General features: G+C 36.9%; 1 protein-coding gene across 6 annotated transcripts in view; it reads right to left on the bottom strand.

The window, feature by feature from the left end:
• The window catches only part of CDH18 (cadherin 18), a 1,275,757-nt gene that overhangs the window by 91,455 nt on the left and 1,167,393 nt on the right, over window positions 1–16,909 (bottom strand). For all 6 annotated transcript variants that reach the window (XM_044932378.2, XM_025270679.3, XM_025270680.3 and 3 more), the window contains one exon: window positions 9,529–9,782. In XM_044932378.2, coding sequence (XP_044788313.1) covers window positions 9,529–9,782 — 254 coding nt within the window. The remainder of the gene's footprint in view (window positions 1–9,528; window positions 9,783–16,909) is intronic.

The following is a 16,909-nucleotide window of genomic DNA, read 5'->3' as shown; positions in this document are numbered from 1 at the left end:
AATTTTTCAGAATAATTCCACAATAGGCTTTATTTTTCACAGCATGTGCTTAGTTTACACCTCTCTTTCATTGAGGGCTATCTAAACACTGTCAAAAATGACAAATGTACACTTTTTACAGTATTTTATTTAGTTTATAGTTCTGGAACTAATTTTAAAGTGTAATACAATTATGATTTTTTTAATCAGTCACTTTTTTTAGACTTCAATTTGAATTTAAGAAAAATGCAGTTTGTGGTACGTCTAGCTGACACTTTGGGCAAATCCACAGGTATATGTAGCAAAAACAGCTTGGCTGTTCATTAGGGAGTTAGTTAGGGAGGAAATGTTTAGGCAGTTTCAAGGGCTACTCTGATATGATGATTACACACTGCTGCTGCTGCTAAGTCGCTTCAGTCGTGTCCGACTCTGTGCGACCCCATAGACAGCAGCCCGCCAGGCTCCACCGTCCCTGGGATTCTCCAGGCAAGAACACTGGAGTGGGTTGCCATTTCTTTCTCCAATGCATGCAAGTGAAAATTGAAAGTGAAGTCGCTCAGTCATGTCCTACTCTTAGCGACCCATGAACTGCAGCCTACCAGGTTCCTCCGTCCATGTGATTTTCCAGGCAAGAGTACTGGAGTGGGGTGCATTGCATGTGTGTGTGCTAAGTCACTTCAGTCCTGTTGACTTTTGCAACGCTGTGGACTGTAGCCCTCCAGGCTCATCTGCCAAGGGGATTCTCCAGGCAAGAATAATCGAGTGGGTTACAATTCCTCCTTCAGGGGATCTTCCCGACCCAGGGATTGAACCTGTGTTTCTTTTGTCTCCTGCATTGGCAGGAGAGTTCTTTACCATTAGCGCCATCCTGGAAGCTTGATATGATGATTGTATGTGTGTGCTTAGTCACTGAGTCATGTCCAACTCTTGTGATGCCATAGACTGTAGTCTCCCAGGCTCCTCTGTCCATGGGATTCTCCAGGCAAGAATACTGGAGTAGGTTGCCATTTCCTTCTCCAAATCACATTATAGCTCAACTACCACTATAAGTTCACTGTATCCTTCATGAACTAGGTATCAGGATCATCTCTATGCCAAGTGCTACTTAGGAAGTTATATGATCAATGATCAACTGGATGTTGCCTCTGAGGGATTGGTGATCGCCTGGCTATAGACCAGAGGAAGTGCAATTAAGTTTGTGCTGTCTCAGATTTGTCCAGTAGTTCCTTAGAGTGCTTTAACTGTTCAATTCCATATTCAATCCATGTCTAATTTCATGTTGGCTGAGAAATGGGTTTGTTTAACACTTGCAAAGTTGTATGTGTTTATAAACCTAGGTTATCATTTTTATTCCTACAACTGCTCTCTGTTCTGCCATTCAATATATGCACCTTCATATTTCTAGTAAACACATTTTAATGTGATGAGCAAAGTGGAAAGAAAGTGCATTGCATTGAAATATGATAAAGTTTTATTGTTAAAATTAGAATTTCTGGGCAAACAAATAGGCAAACAAGTTTTGGCCATAGGAAGCAGTCAATCTCAATAATGATTGCCTTTGTTCAAGAATTTTCTTCAAGAGAAGATACTTGAAAAAATTACCGAGTTCATCATTTGGCACTCAATTTCCATTTGACTATATAGGCATAGATTCAAAATAATTATTAATCATGTTAAAGTACATTAGAAAAGTTATTTTTTCACTTCAATAACAAAATTTCAGTCCTCAGAGGCACTTATTATTTTTATTACAGTCTATCCATTTCACCATAAAAATTAATTTAAAACTTGTGTAATGGAAGTCTATTTTTACAGTGATGTATTTGAAGAAACATTAGTTGGATAAAATAATAGAAAATGCCTTTCCATTGTCATACTTCTGATACTTGTACATACAGAATGTGAGTGGTGACGCTAATATACTTGAGATCTTCCCTCCCAAACAGCTGTTTTCATAAATTTTACTGACCATGATCAATAGATGGGATAAAGTGTAATCAATATACACCCTGTAGGATATTACAGTAGCTTGGCCTCATCTTTAATTTAACAAAAGGTCACACATCTGCAGTATAGCTCAGATTCATTAAAAAAAAAGTTAAGATTCCCTTAGCTCACTTTGGGGATGCAATTAATTCCACAAGTCACGCATCCAGAAAATAATCTTTCCAAAAGAAAAAAATAGAACATAGGGATCATTTGTCACTTGATAATGTACTGTGTTTAATAAAATGGGCAGCACATATAGCACATAGATATTTTAGAAAGATTTTTAAATTCCTGTACTGAAACCTTGATCCAACAAAACAACAGAACCTAGAAATCTCTGCCCAAAAAATAAGTTTCCATCTGTTATTTATGCCTTTAAGTAACTAAGATTTTAAAAATTCAAGTAATCTTGAGTTCTGGAAATGCTCTGGCACCATTTTAAGCATTGTCTTCTTTCTTTGTAAAATTCACATGAACGCTATTTCAATGTTTTAGTCTCCAGTCAGTAGACTAGTAGACATCACTAAGCAAGGATTTTGGAGAGGGCAATAGCAACCCACTTCAGTACTCTTGCCTGGAAAATCCCATGGACGGTGGAGCCTGGTAAGCTGCAGTCCATGGGGTCGCTAAGACGCGGACATGACTGAGCAACTTCCCTTTCACTTTTCGCTTTCATGCACTGGAGAAGGAAATGGCAACCCACTCCAGTGTTCTTGCCTGCAGAATCCCAGGGACGGGGGAGCCTGGTGGGCTGCCGTCTATGGGGTCACACAGAGTCGGACACGACTGAAGCGACTTAGCAAGCAAGGATTTAGGTATTCATTCCAGAGCTAAATTAATTGTACATGCCCAACCGGAACTTAGATTCTCCTTCTGGTGTCAGGACTCTGATCGGGAGTGGTTAACACCACATGCTAAACTCTTTGGTAAATCTGAGCCCCAAATTTAAAAATGTTCAGAGATCTTCTGTGACTTTATTGAAGCATGGTAGAAGAGATCGCATTTTATCCAGTCTCTATGAGTTGTCAGTTGTGTGACCGGGCGCTGATTTCTCAGCCAGTCTACGATCTCTTCATCTCTATAAGAACAGATTTCTCTTGGACATCTTTAGGTCCCTTTACATTTGCAAATGCCATAGTCATGTCATTTAAGAGTAAAGGTATTGGTCTCTCTAAATGTACCAACTTGGCTATACATAATGTGTTGAATCACAAAACAGGAGTCAAAGACAAACACTTCCAGTCTTAATGGAAGCATGCTTTCTATCTGCACTCAGTTTGCATTAAATATCCTCAATGAGTTATCTCCTTTGTATCAGAAAACTATGACAGCTTTTATGAGGGTATATTAAGACTTTCTATTAAAGACTTAGTTACAATATTGACTTTCACTAAATTTTTATAAATAGATTTGATCTATAGAATAAAAACTCACTTTAATATGAGTATATTTTGAAACACATTTTTTGAGTATTTTTGCCTTCTTTTCAGAAGTTTGAGTCCTATATTCAAATTTTTTAATCCAATTTTTACTTTCTTTTTCAAGTTTGCTATATGACCTTGTCATCATTTTGAAATCTCTCTCTCTCTCTCTTTTCTTTTGTTAATTTAAAGAGGTATTTATTTTTTTTAATTTAATTTTATTTTTGAAACTTTACAAAATTGTATTAGTTTGGCCAAATATCAAAATGAATCTGCCACAGGTATACATGTGTTCCCCATCCTGAACCCTTCTCCCTCCTCCCTCCCCATACCATCCCTCTGGGTCGTCCCAGTGCACTAGCCCCAAGCATCCAGTATCATGCATCGAACCTGGACTGGCAACTCATTTCATACATGATATTTTACATGTTTCAATGCCATTCTCCCAAATCTTCCCACCCTCTCCCTCTCCCACAGAGTCCGTAAGAGACACTGAAGTATAGAACAGTCTTAAAGAGGTATTTCTAACTGACATCTCATCATAAGCTATATGAAAATCTCAGGAATGTGTAAGAAATTAAGTACTCTAATAAGGACGCAGTGAACATCCTTCAAGCATTTGTTCTCTGAGGCTACAATTAAACTCAAAATTAACTAAGTAAACACTCCTAATGCTCTGCAACTATTCTTTTCCTAAAGATATTTTAGAAAGATTTTTTTTAATTTGACAGCTATTTCCAAACCTGATCACAATTTTATTTCTTATTTTAGCATATAAATTGGCTACTGTTTCCTAAATAATGTTATGCTAAGCATTTAAAACAGTTACACAAGATATTTAATATTTCCTTCTAATGGCTTAAAGTTATTATACAAAGAAAATATTAAAATATTACCAATAAGTAAATATATAGATAAATTCAGATTATAAATCAGAGTAGAAAAGGGCAGATTTACTCATATAAATTCACACTAAAGCTCTTCACTGGATAAGAATCATTGATTGAGGATTTTAGTAATTTTCTTTATGTTGCAGTAAATCAAGTTATATGTTTTTGATTTTACAATATGGAGAAACTCTAAAACTAAAAAGTTTTTTTCATGAGATGCTAGAATTAGAAATGGAACTCTTTTCAGCATTTCTTTTCTCCAGAGTATGAAACACATCTGAACATAAAACATTGGTTTCCAGCTACATGACATTTGACTTCTATAATGCAATTTACACTGTTATTATTTGAAATACATGAGAAGCAGTTTGGGGCTTTAAAAAAACAAGGGCTTTTTAGTGAAGCAAAATTGAATTTAAATTTTGGCTCTGCCACTTTATCACTGTGTCAGTTCAGTTCATTTCAGTCGCTCAGTCGTATCCGACTCTTTGCGACCCCATGAATCGTAGCACGCCAGGCTTCCCTGTCCATCACCAACTCCTGGAGTTCACTCAAACTCACGTCCATCAAGCTGGTGATGCCATCCAGCCATCTCATCCTCTGTCGTCCCCTTTTCCTCCTGCCCCCAATCCCTCCCAGCATCAGAGTCTTTTCCAATGAGTCAACTCTTCACATGAGGTGGCCAAAGTACTGGAGTTTCAGCTTTAGCATCATTCCTTCCAAAGAACACCCAGGGAAATGCCAAAGAATGCTCAAACTACCGCACAATTGCACTCATCTCAAATGCTAGTAAAGTAATGCTGAAAATTCTCCAAGCTAGGCTTCAGCAATACGTGAACCATGAACTTCCAGATGTTTAAGCTGGTTTTAGAAAAGGCAGAGGAACCAGATATCAAATTGCCAACATCTGCTGGATCATGGAAAAAGCAAGAGAGTTCCAGAAAAACATCTATTTCTGCTTTATTGACTATGCCAAAGCCTTTGACTATGTGGATCACAATAAACTGTGGAAAATTCTGAAAAAGATGGGAATACCAGACCACCTGACCTGCCTCTTGAGAAACCTATATGCAGATCAGGAAGCAACAGTTTATCACTGTGTAAACTTGGCCAAATTTCCTGTCTGCCCCTTGACTATAGAATGGGACTAACACTGAAGCCTCATTAGGTTTGTTACAAAAATTTGGGGCATGTTATTACAACCCCCGGCCCACAGATAGCAAGCAGTAAATAGTCACATGATGCAGGATCACATTTCCAGAAAGCTCTCTAGCTTCTCTTATGCATCATAGGAGTGCTCATATATCAGCAGCTACTGAGGAAATTCCTGAATTCCATTTGCAGTACACCTGCAAGTGAGCACAGCCTTTTTAAACAAAGGATTCTTCACTTTTGGTAAATAGCCTAGCTCTGATTTTTATTTTTAAGAGAGTTGATGGTGATATTGCTGCAAATTGCACATCCCTGTTTTGAGATAAAAGAGACAAAAGCGGGATATGGTCTGCTCTTAAACATCTGAAGAATCTTACTAATAGTTTAGAAAATTGAAAATACAAAAGACAAGTCAGGAAGCATTTCACAAATGCCTGTAAGGCTAAAACTCCCTTTCATTATCAATGCTACAGACTTGGAGTTAATTGCATTTCAGGGCACAAGGCAAGGTACATCTTTTCAGTGTGCACTTCCTTAATTAGTACAAACATTTGGTCCCTGGGAAAGGTAGAAGAATAAGGATTGCTTTTGTATTTGTTAATGTTTTCTGCTTTTTATTCCCTGTTAGCACCTAGAGGCCCATGTGAATGACACATTTTTATTAAAATCAAGAACAAATATTATGTAAATTATGCCCCCAAACACCAGCTATGCAGTCTGATTATTTTAAGACAGCTTTGGAAGGATTCATTTTAGTTGTCTAACCAAAACAAAGCTGAAAGAAAAATGTACATTCTAATGGATCTGTGCTTCTCAATATCTGCATTTAGAGACATATACCCATCACTTTTGCATAGCAACAACTGGGCATATGTGTGTAACATACCTGGCATTCAATTAAACGCCCTCAATAATATAGAGCAACTACAGAGGCAAATAGTACTATAAATGGAACAATTATATAAATAATTTTTGCTAAATAAAATGCATATGTTGAAACATTCATATGAATATGCATATATGCGAAACACATATGCTGGTATGCATTGCCCCAAAATAGTTTTCCACATTTGCCATGAGTATAATTAGCACCCCGATTTTACCACCATACTACCCAGTTTGGTTTATTCTGTGAGGGTTTTTCGACCTCAGCACTATTGATATTCTGGACCAGAAAATTCTTTGTTGTGGGGACTCACTTGTGAGTTGTAAGATGTTCAGGACCACCCCTGACCTCTGCCTGCAAATGAGAATAATATTCTTCCCTCAGTTGTGACAACCAAACACTTCATCAGACATTGTCAAATGTCCCCAGGTAGGGGGTACTTTGGGGATTCCCAGGTGGCTCAGTGATAAAGAATCCGCCTGCCAATGCAGGAGACACAGATTCCACCCCTGGGTCAGGAAGATCCCCTGGAGAAGGAAATGGAACACACTCCAGTATTCTTGCCTGGGAAATCCCATTGGCAGAGGAGCCCAGTGGGCTACAGTCCATGGGGTTTCAAAGGAACTGGATTCGACATGACTTAGTAACTAAATAACAAAAGTGGGGATTTTGCCCCTGGATGACTACTGTTTTATGTGGAATCAGGGTTTTTGTTTGTTTGTTTGTTTATTGGGATATATATATAGAAGCAACACTGAGAGAAAGTCTGTCACTGACCTCAGTGTTTCCTCCTTTGGCCTATGTTTTGGGAACATACATTCCTCCCTTCACAGCATTTTGACATTTTGAAAATCCATTATTTATTTTGAAATGTACATCTTCCTATCACTCTGTTTATTAAACTCACTCATGCATCTCTGATTTCTCTTTTCCCCCCACTGACATTGCTGTCAGGATGAATTTCCAAGACCTCATTATTTGCCATTCCCACACAGGCAGCCTAAGCTCCTTGTGTACACAACAAACTGCAGTTATTTTCCCTATTCTTCGCCTGTCTAATCCTTAGCCTGGGTTTTGAACCTCAATTCAGTCTTCCTCAACTCATTCCCTCTAGAAGATATCAGGCACACTTGTTCCCTGCATTTGTATTAGATCTTTATTCTCTCTCTCCACTGGACTTCAAGCTGCTCTGTGTGTGTGTGTGTGTGTGTGTGTTTAATTTCTTTATCATGAGGAATATTGTAATATTTGCATATGATACAGTGCTTTAGATATCATTTTAAATTCCACGTACCTCCTGCTGCTTTTAACTACAAATATAGAATGTATCATTGCTATCAAGCTTTAGTTTTAAAAATAAAGTCTTACCCATCTTTTTCAAATATTTTCACATCAAACTCACAGCATGAAATATTTTTATTCTCAAAATATGTTGGCTCCTTTAGGTAAATGACCACTGATTTTTAAGTATCCTTTATAATGCTTGGAGAAGGAAACGGGAACCCATTCCAGTAGCTTTGCCTGGAGAATCTGACAGACAGCAGAGCCTGGTGGGCTACAGTCCATGGGGTCGTAAAGAGTCAGGCACGACCAAGCGAGTAACACTTCCACACTTTATAATGTTAGTTTTTAATGTAGTTAGTTTTATAGACACATTTTCCTTATGAAATGCCTATGGCCTTCTATGGAATAATGAAGCATAGTGGGTTTTCCTGTGGTTGAACAAATAAGCACATCAACTTCTGTTTGTAACACTTAATTAAAGATCAATGTTCACAACTGAGTTCATTCATTTTGTTTTGTATACTTTGCCTGTCCTGCTTCTAGCAGTGTTGAGTTCTTGTTCTCAGTGTGACAGAAGGGTTATCAACTAACAGGGTGATTTTTCTACATTCACAGATGAAACAGAATTATTAAATACATAACTTTGTGCTCTAAACATTGTTTCTCTCCATGTGTGAGTGTTCTGGTCATTTCTTTTAAACTTAAAAAGAATCATTCTTATATAACAGCAAATTGAGACCCTTTACATAGATTTCATAGATTCTGAGGAGACTATTTATCATACTAGCTTTTGTTAAAATGGATGAGAACTGAAGAGAGTGAGAATATAACCTTGATGGGAAAAAGCAGACCAATTTGTTAAGGATTTCAGACCTTCTAGGGCCTTAGAATTATCCAAAGGTATATATACAAGGTAACTAAAGACTTTTATATATTTACATAGTTCTTTGATTTTTATCATAATTAAGATGCAAATCTTTCTGATTATGCAAGGAAAGCTTTAATTATCTCTATGCATGACATGCCATAATAATGTTAGTGAGCACTTACTGTGTTAAGTACTTTCTGTCAATGTAATTTACTTCTGTCAACATATTCATGCAACATTATTATTTCTTATTCATTTACTTGATATTGAAATTTAGCGAGGTTAAATGACTGTATAAGATTACACAGCTAGTAAATCAGGTCACCAGAATTCTCACATTGGTCTTCCTGTCATTAGAGGTAAGTCTCTAACCCACCTTAAGTTCCAGAAGTTGGTGATGGGCAGGGAATCCTGGTGTGCTACAGTCCATGGGGTTGCTGAGAGTCGGGCATGACTGAGTGACTGAACTGAACTGAACTGAACTGAACCTGCCTTGGATGAGTCAGCATTTATTGAGTGGCTATTAGGTGCAGGCCACTTGTCTTGGAACTTAGAGCACATTGCTTGATAAATAATCATAATAACTCTGAGAGATATATATCAGTGTTCTTCTTTTAGAAATAAGGGTAGATAATTTCCCAAAGGTTTACCACATTATGACAGAGCAAGGACTCAGAGATGAATGCTATTTCCAAACGCTCACCTTTTTTTCACTGTATTTATATTCCCTATTACCAAGGTACCAAAGAGTTTCTGATATGTACTGAAATATTTCTCTATAAATTTTTTCAGTCAATAATGCCCCCATCTATTATCAAATGAAAAAACAATCATCTGTGCGGTCACCGATATATTCATAAAGATAGCTACATGTCTGCTAAATTTGACAGAAACCCCTCTGTTATTTACTCAGTTAATGAAACCGATGATACTATGATTGAATTGCATTAATGGAAAATAACATGGAAAATAAACATTTTAAATATTATTTATCCATTTAAAATTATTATCAGAGACAACAAAATCTTTATATATCTAAAAGGAGAAAGTATACCATACCTTACTAAGCTATTAGCACTGTCAGGATCTTGGGCCAAAACTGTGCCAACAACTGTCCCGATCTTGGCATTTTCATAGACTTCCATGACATAGGAAGGCATGGAAAATAGTGGTGGTTCATCTACATCCCCGACAATGATCTTCAGCATGGTAGCATCTTTAAAAGGACCCAAGTGAGAAAAGCGAAAATCAAGGTGTGTATTGGCTCCTTCTATGTTGAGGGTATATGACTTCTTTTTCTCATAGTTCAGTGGCTGTGGGGAAAAAATAAGATTTCCAATGTTATGACTCCCATCACTTTTCAAACAAATATTCCCTTTTCCATTTTTGAAACAAACAAACACGGATATGTTTAGGTCAATCTATCCACTCATAAACAAACTATGAAGTTTGTCTTAGCAGTAATATCTACAGCAGAAATCATGGAAACTCAAGTCTGAAACAACAGTGATTTTTCACAGCCATAAATATGATGATAATTAGGGACAAAAGAGTATTTTCCCCAGTCAAGCTAATATTGCTTTTTGGGGAATCTCTTCAAGCAACTTTTTTCTATCTCCTCTTCGACTTAAATCATTAACTTTTTAAAATATTTGCTGTGTGGATGTTCAGTCTCTCAGTTGTGTCCAACTCTTTGTGACCGCATGGGCTGGAACCCACCAGGCTCCTCTGTCCATGGGATTGTCCCAGTAAGAATATTGGAGTGTGTTGCCATTTCCACCTCCAGGGGATCTCCCCAACCCAGTGAGGGAACTTGCATCTTTTGTACTGCAGGTGGATTCTTTGCTCCTGAAGCAATGCGGAAATGTTTTCTACCAATCTGCTAAATTGAAAAGGTACTTTTTTGTTTGTTTGCTTTGTACTTAATCTATCTTGTGCCATTGATTTTTTTACCTTGCTGGTCTTAAACTTGATATCTTATTTTAAAATCTGAAAAATTTTTAAGCTTTCAATTAACATTATCTTGAAATTTTAGCAAAAGGTTTTATACAGACTTCTAAAGTTCACTTTTATAGTTTTAATTGTAATTATTTACTTTTTTTGCTTGTAATACCATTTTGTATATTTATTTTGGTTTTAATTTCCTTTATTATAATATTTTTATCCACTTTGTTTTTTCAGTTGTAGTATTCTGCTTGTTTATACCGTTTATCTTTTTAGCTTTGAATCAGCATTAATAGTTTCTCTGTATCTTTCTAGTTATTTTTTCTTATTTTAAAAAATAATCCAGATAATATTTATGTATCTTCTATTAATATATTTATTAGGAGCCATGAATTTGACTTCATATACAATAATGGAGAACTAGGTGTTTTGTCCAAGAGAATATATGGTCTATTATAGGATATAAAATAGTAAACATTCATTTATAGCACTGGACACTTAGGGATATATGACATTGTAGGCATTATGAACAGCAACCTACTCCAGTATTCTTGTCTGGAAAAACCCATGGACACAGGATCCTCATGGGCTACAGTTCATGGGGTTGCAAAGAGTAGGACATGACTTAGCAACTAAACATCAACATCAAGTGTTATGAAAATAATAAGGATGCAGACTTAGAAACAAGAGTGTGTGAGTCAGTAGGTAGTATTTCCAAGAGGAAGTATCTTTACAGGTAATGACTGAAACATTTGAAAGTGTTAAACATGAGGGACATAACAGGTTCTGTGATCCAAAATGTGCTTAGTTATAGGATTAATCATGCTGAAGGTCTCCATGGTGATGTTAGTGCAGGCAATGCAGAAATCAACCTTATATTTTGAAGTAGTACCTTGAGGTACTTTGCAGAAGTACCTATAGATTAACATCTATGAGAAAAAACTATAGATATTTTTCCACCCCTATTTCTGCAACTGATTTTGCAGCATTCTGCTTCAATCTTTCAGTCTTCTTTCCTGGCAGGATCAGAGAATGATCATTCCCTAGGGTGGACATCAGATATTTTCATTTACCCTAAGGCCCAAGGAGAAGCTATAGAGCACATTTAGTGGGATTTTACAAACCAAAAGTCAGTCCTACTGATTATTATTTCCCTTATTGTTTCTGAGTTGCCTTGAAAAATTGACCTACCCAGGGTTGGAGATTGTATAGGAGGAAAACAATCATTTAAAAAGACACTGGAGTACAGGTGGATGAAACTGGAACCTATTATACAGAGTGAAGTAAGCCAGAAAGAAAAACACCAATACAGTATACTAACGCATATATATGGAATTTAGAAAGATGGTAACAATAACCCTGTGTACGAGACAGCAAAAGAGACACTGATGTATAGAACAGTCTTATGGACTCTGTGGGAGAGGGAGAGGGTGGGAAGATTTGGGAGAATGGCATTGAAACATGTAAAATATCATGTATGAAACGAGTCACCAGTCCAGGTTCGATGCACGATACTGGATGCTTGGGGCTGGTGCACTGGGACGACCCAGAGGGATGGAATGGGGAGGGAGGAGGGAGGAGGGTTCAGGATGGGGAGCACATGTATACCTGTGGCGGATTCATTTTGATATTTGGCAAAACTAATACAGTTATGTAAAGTTTAAAAATAAAATAAAATTAAAAAAAAAAAAAAAAAAAAGACACTGGATCCTTGGAAGAAAAGCTATGACAAAACTACAAAGCATATTAAAAAGCAGAGACTTTACTTTGCTGACAAAGGTCCAAATAGTCAAAGCTATGGTTTTTCTAGTAGTCATGTATGGATGACTACTAGTAGTCAGGTATGGTGAGAGTTGGACCGTAAAGAAGGCTGAGTACCAGAGAATGGATACTTTTGAACTGTGCTGTTGGAAAAGACTCTTGAGAGTCCCTTGGACTGCAAGGAGATCCAATCAATCCATCCTAAAGGAAATCAGTCCTGAATATCATTGGAAGGACTGATGCTGAAGCTCCAATAGTTTGGCCACCTGATGCAAAGAACTGACTCATTTGAAAAGACACTGATGCTGGGAAAGATTTAACGCAGGAGGAGAGGGGGACAAGAAAGGATTAGATGGCTGGATGACATCATCGACTTGAGTAAACTCCAGGAGTTGGTGATGGACAGGGAAGCCTGATGTGCTGCAGTCCATGGGGTCACAAAGAGTTGGACATGACTGAGTGACTGAACTGAACTGCCTGAACTTCCAAACAAAATAATAACAACCTAGAACAAATAACAGTTCTCAGGAAGATAGATAAGACATTGTCATTACATTATTTTACAAGTGTTTATAAGACAAAATAAAATATTAAAAATGTTAAAAACTCAAATTCTTAAATGTGAACCAAATATACAATACATATACATTTATATATGGCAAAATATTATGCATTTTATATTTATATATTTTAAAGAAGAGAAACCAAAGTATCACTGAAAGGACTGATGCTGAAGCTAAAGTTTCAATACTTTGGCCACCTGATGCGAAGAACTGACTCATTGGAAAAGACCCTGATGCTGGGAAAGATTGAAGGCAGAAGGAGAAGGGGACAACAGAGGATGAGATGATTGGATGGCATCACCAACTCAATGGACATGAGTTTGAGCAAGCTCTGGGAGTTGGTGAAGGACAGGGAAAGCTGGCAGGCTGCAGTCCATGGAGTTGCAAAGAGTCAGACACAACTGAGTGACTGAATTGAATTGAACTGATGACTATTATTGACAAATTTAGTAAATTAAAATAATTTTAATATCATATGTGTCAATTACCAAATAGGATATACTTATGACAGGAAACTGTCATTTATGAAATGAGAAATTAACTAACTAACTTTAATTTTTTAAATTTTAGTATTTTATCTAGCTATGCTAAATATGTTGCAATCATGATTATCATAATTAGTAACCAAATATACTAGCAATATATAATTACTAGGAACTATAACAAGGATACATACTGGCATATTTATAAATGTATATATATAAATATATATACTTGATATTTATTAATATCCTTACTGCTGCTGCTGCTAAGTCACTTCAGTCACGTCCGACTCTGTGCGACCCCATAGACAGCAGCCCACCAGGCTCCTCTGTCCCTGGGATTCTCCAGGCAAGAATACTGGAGTGGGTTGCTATTTCCTTCTCCAATGCATGCATGGATGCTAAGTCGCTTCAGTCATGTCTGACTCTGTGCGACCCCATGGACAGCAGCCCACCAGGCTCCTCTGTCCATAGAGTTCTCTAGGCAAGAATACTGGAGTGGGCTGCCATTTCCTTCTCCATAATATCCTTGATATCCTAATATAATTGATTTTCTGACACTGAACCATTTCTGGAAGAATTCAACTTGTGATGCGCTTTGTTTTACTAGAATGGTTCTACAGGTGACAAGAGGTTGCTTAACATTTCTATTATTTACTAGTTTTGTATAACTGCCATTGCATTAGTTGCTGGGGGCTGCCATAACAGTAATCACTGGGTAGTTTAAAACAGCAAAAATATATTCTCTTGCAGGTCTGGGAACATGGGAGTCTGAAATTTGGCAGTGCTCGGGCTTATAGGCCCTATAAATTGTCCCTCACAAATTGTTTTCCAGTTTCTGTGACTGCCCTGGCACACCTGGGAAAGAAGACACCCCAGCACAGTTGGGAATCCAGTTTGCATTCCAAGTTTGGTGTTACAAACTCTTAGCTTTATAGCTATTGGGTCATAAAGTTGTATTTCAGAGGAAACACAGAAAACTTCATGTGACTCATGCAACAACTATTGTGGTCAGATCATGTTATGTATTCATAATATTTCCTCATTTTTAATGCTCAAAATTGTCTGTGATCTCCATATATGAAGGACACTTCAATTGGATATAAAGACTGGGACTCACGTTTACTTTCCTGAGTATATGGGAAGTATTCACGCATGCTTAAAACAAATCTCACGTGAAAATATTTCCCGACTGTTCTCCACCTTTGAAAAATTGGCCCTCTTTTATCTGAGTGCTTATAACAACTTAAATAAACCTATACCATTAACATTTGACATCTTGTATTATAACAATGTATCATGGCTACTCAGTTTCCTCTAAGAGAGAGAATATTATCTAATTCATCTTTGCATTTTAATTATCTGGCATAATTCCTGGTACATGGTGGGTGATTAATAGCCTCCCTCGATTTCAATATAGCTTTGTTTAGAATATGGAGAAGTGCTATTTTATAGTTTACACTTGAAGGATGAAAAATTCTATGTTTTTTTTAAAATATGAAGTTAATTCCTATGTGTGAACTAAACAATTAACATATATTAACTCATTTAATGATCACAACTCTTGTGAGTTACAATTGTTTCCATTTACAAATGAAGAAAACAAGTACATAAAAGTCAAGAAACTTATTCAGGGCAACAGCCTATAAGTGATAGGATTTGAACTCAGGTAGTGGGAACACTATAGGCTTTGCTCTTAAGCACTGCGATAGTTTGCCTGAAATCTAATTAGCATATAAAGGGTGTAATATTACATTCCAACTTGATGACTAACAAGGAACAGATTTTTCAGTTCAGTTCAGTCAGTCAGTTGTGTCCCATTCTTTGTGACCCCATAGACTGCAGCACGCCAGGCCTCCCTGTCCATCACCAACTTCTGGAATTTACTCAAACTCATGTCCTTTGAGTTGGTGATGCCATCCAACTATCTCATCCTCTGTCGTCCCCTTCGCCTCCTGCTTTCAGTCTTTCCAAGCAACAGGGTCTTTTCAAATGAGTTTCTTTGCATCAGATGGTCAAAGTATTGGAGTTTCAGTTTCAGCTTCAGCAACAGTCCTTCCAATGAATATTCAGGACTGATTTCCTTTAGAATGGACTGGTTGGATCTCCCTGCTGTCCAAGGGACTCTCAAGAATCTTCTCCAACACCACAGATCAAAAGCATCAATTCTTCGGCATTCAGCTTTCTTTATAGTCCAACTCTCACATCCATACATGACCACTGAAGAGACCATAGCTTTGACTAGATGGACCTTTGTTGACAAAGTAATGTCTCTGCTTTTGAATATGCTGTCTAGGTTGGTCAAGCTTTCCTTCCAAGGAGCAAGTGTCTTTTAATTTCATGTCTGCAGTCACCATCTGCAGTGATTTTGGAGCTCCAAAAATAAAGTCTGTCACTGTTTCCACTTTTTCCCCATCTTTTTGCCATGGAGTGATTGGAAAATATGCCATGATCTTAATTTTCTGAATGTTGAGCTTTAAGCCAACTTTTTCACTCTCCTCTTTCACTTTCATCAAGAGGCTCTTTAGCTCTTCTTCTTCACTTTCTGCCAGATTTTTAGTGAAATAAAATTCCCTCACTATTAAAGGATACATTCTTGCCTCTTCCATTGAACATGAATTATTAACTTCATTAATTCTGGCTACCAAAACTCTTAGTACTTTTATAATTCCTTAATTCAGACTCACAAAGCTAAAAAATTGAAACACATGAAATTCTTTTCTTGCAAAATCTTCTGCAACCTCTGTGACAGTTAGAGCTGTTTATTATGGTGTAATTCTAACTTCCCCAGGCAGTGGGGCTTCGCTTACTTTTCTTCAGTTACTTTTCAATGTTCTAATGCAGTTCACTGTCGCTGATTGGTTCCAATTTTCATCTTAAGTTTTCATTTCTTAATTTTATCATATTACTGCTAGTAATTACTTTCACATATCATTGCTCTTTCTTACTTATAAAATCAAACTTTTCCCTCTTTAATAAGAACACATTTCATATTCCTGTAGATAAGTTATCATCTTCCCCATCAATCATTTTCTAGCCAGCTCTCCATATTTGGAACATTTTAATTGTTTCTCATTAATCACTTCTACTATTCATTAAATCACACTAATATATTCCTCCTCTGGAACTATGTAACCATCATAAATAGATACACACCAAAAACAGCATTTAGCCAAGTTGTTCTAATACTCACTTCTTCATGGACTCTAAGAAGATCCTAAAATTCTGTTTTCCTACATAATAAAAGTGACTCATAGGACCTCTCCTTGATCCAGTTATTATATTGCATCATGATCCATGTGTTCCATCATTGAAATGGGATGGTAATAATGATATTGACACCAATATTTAAATAAAAAATGGAACTGCAGTTGTGCAAAAATATGGCCAAGTCCTGGAATTTTATGAAAAAAAGCATATTCTAGTATTTGATTATTTTGAAATTTTACTTTTGTACTGGGGTATAGTCAATTTTGTGATGGTTTCAGGTGAACAACAAAACAATTCAGCCATACTTATACATGTATCCATTCTCTTGCAATCCCCCTCCATCCCGGTTGCCACATAACATTGAGTGGAGTTCCTTGTGTTATACAGTAGGACCTTGTTGGTTATCCATTTTAAATACAGCAGTGTGTATTGTACATAACCTTGCCAAACTCCCTAATTATCCCTTCCCCCTTGGAAACC

Source organism: Bubalus bubalis, chromosome 19 (genome assembly GCF_019923935.1).
Source record: "Bubalus bubalis isolate 160015118507 breed Murrah chromosome 19, NDDB_SH_1, whole genome shotgun sequence".
Taxonomy (NCBI): domain Eukaryota; kingdom Metazoa; phylum Chordata; class Mammalia; order Artiodactyla; family Bovidae; genus Bubalus; species Bubalus bubalis.
Note: the sequence above shows the minus strand (reverse complement) of the source record. Positions and strands in the feature narration are given on the sequence as shown.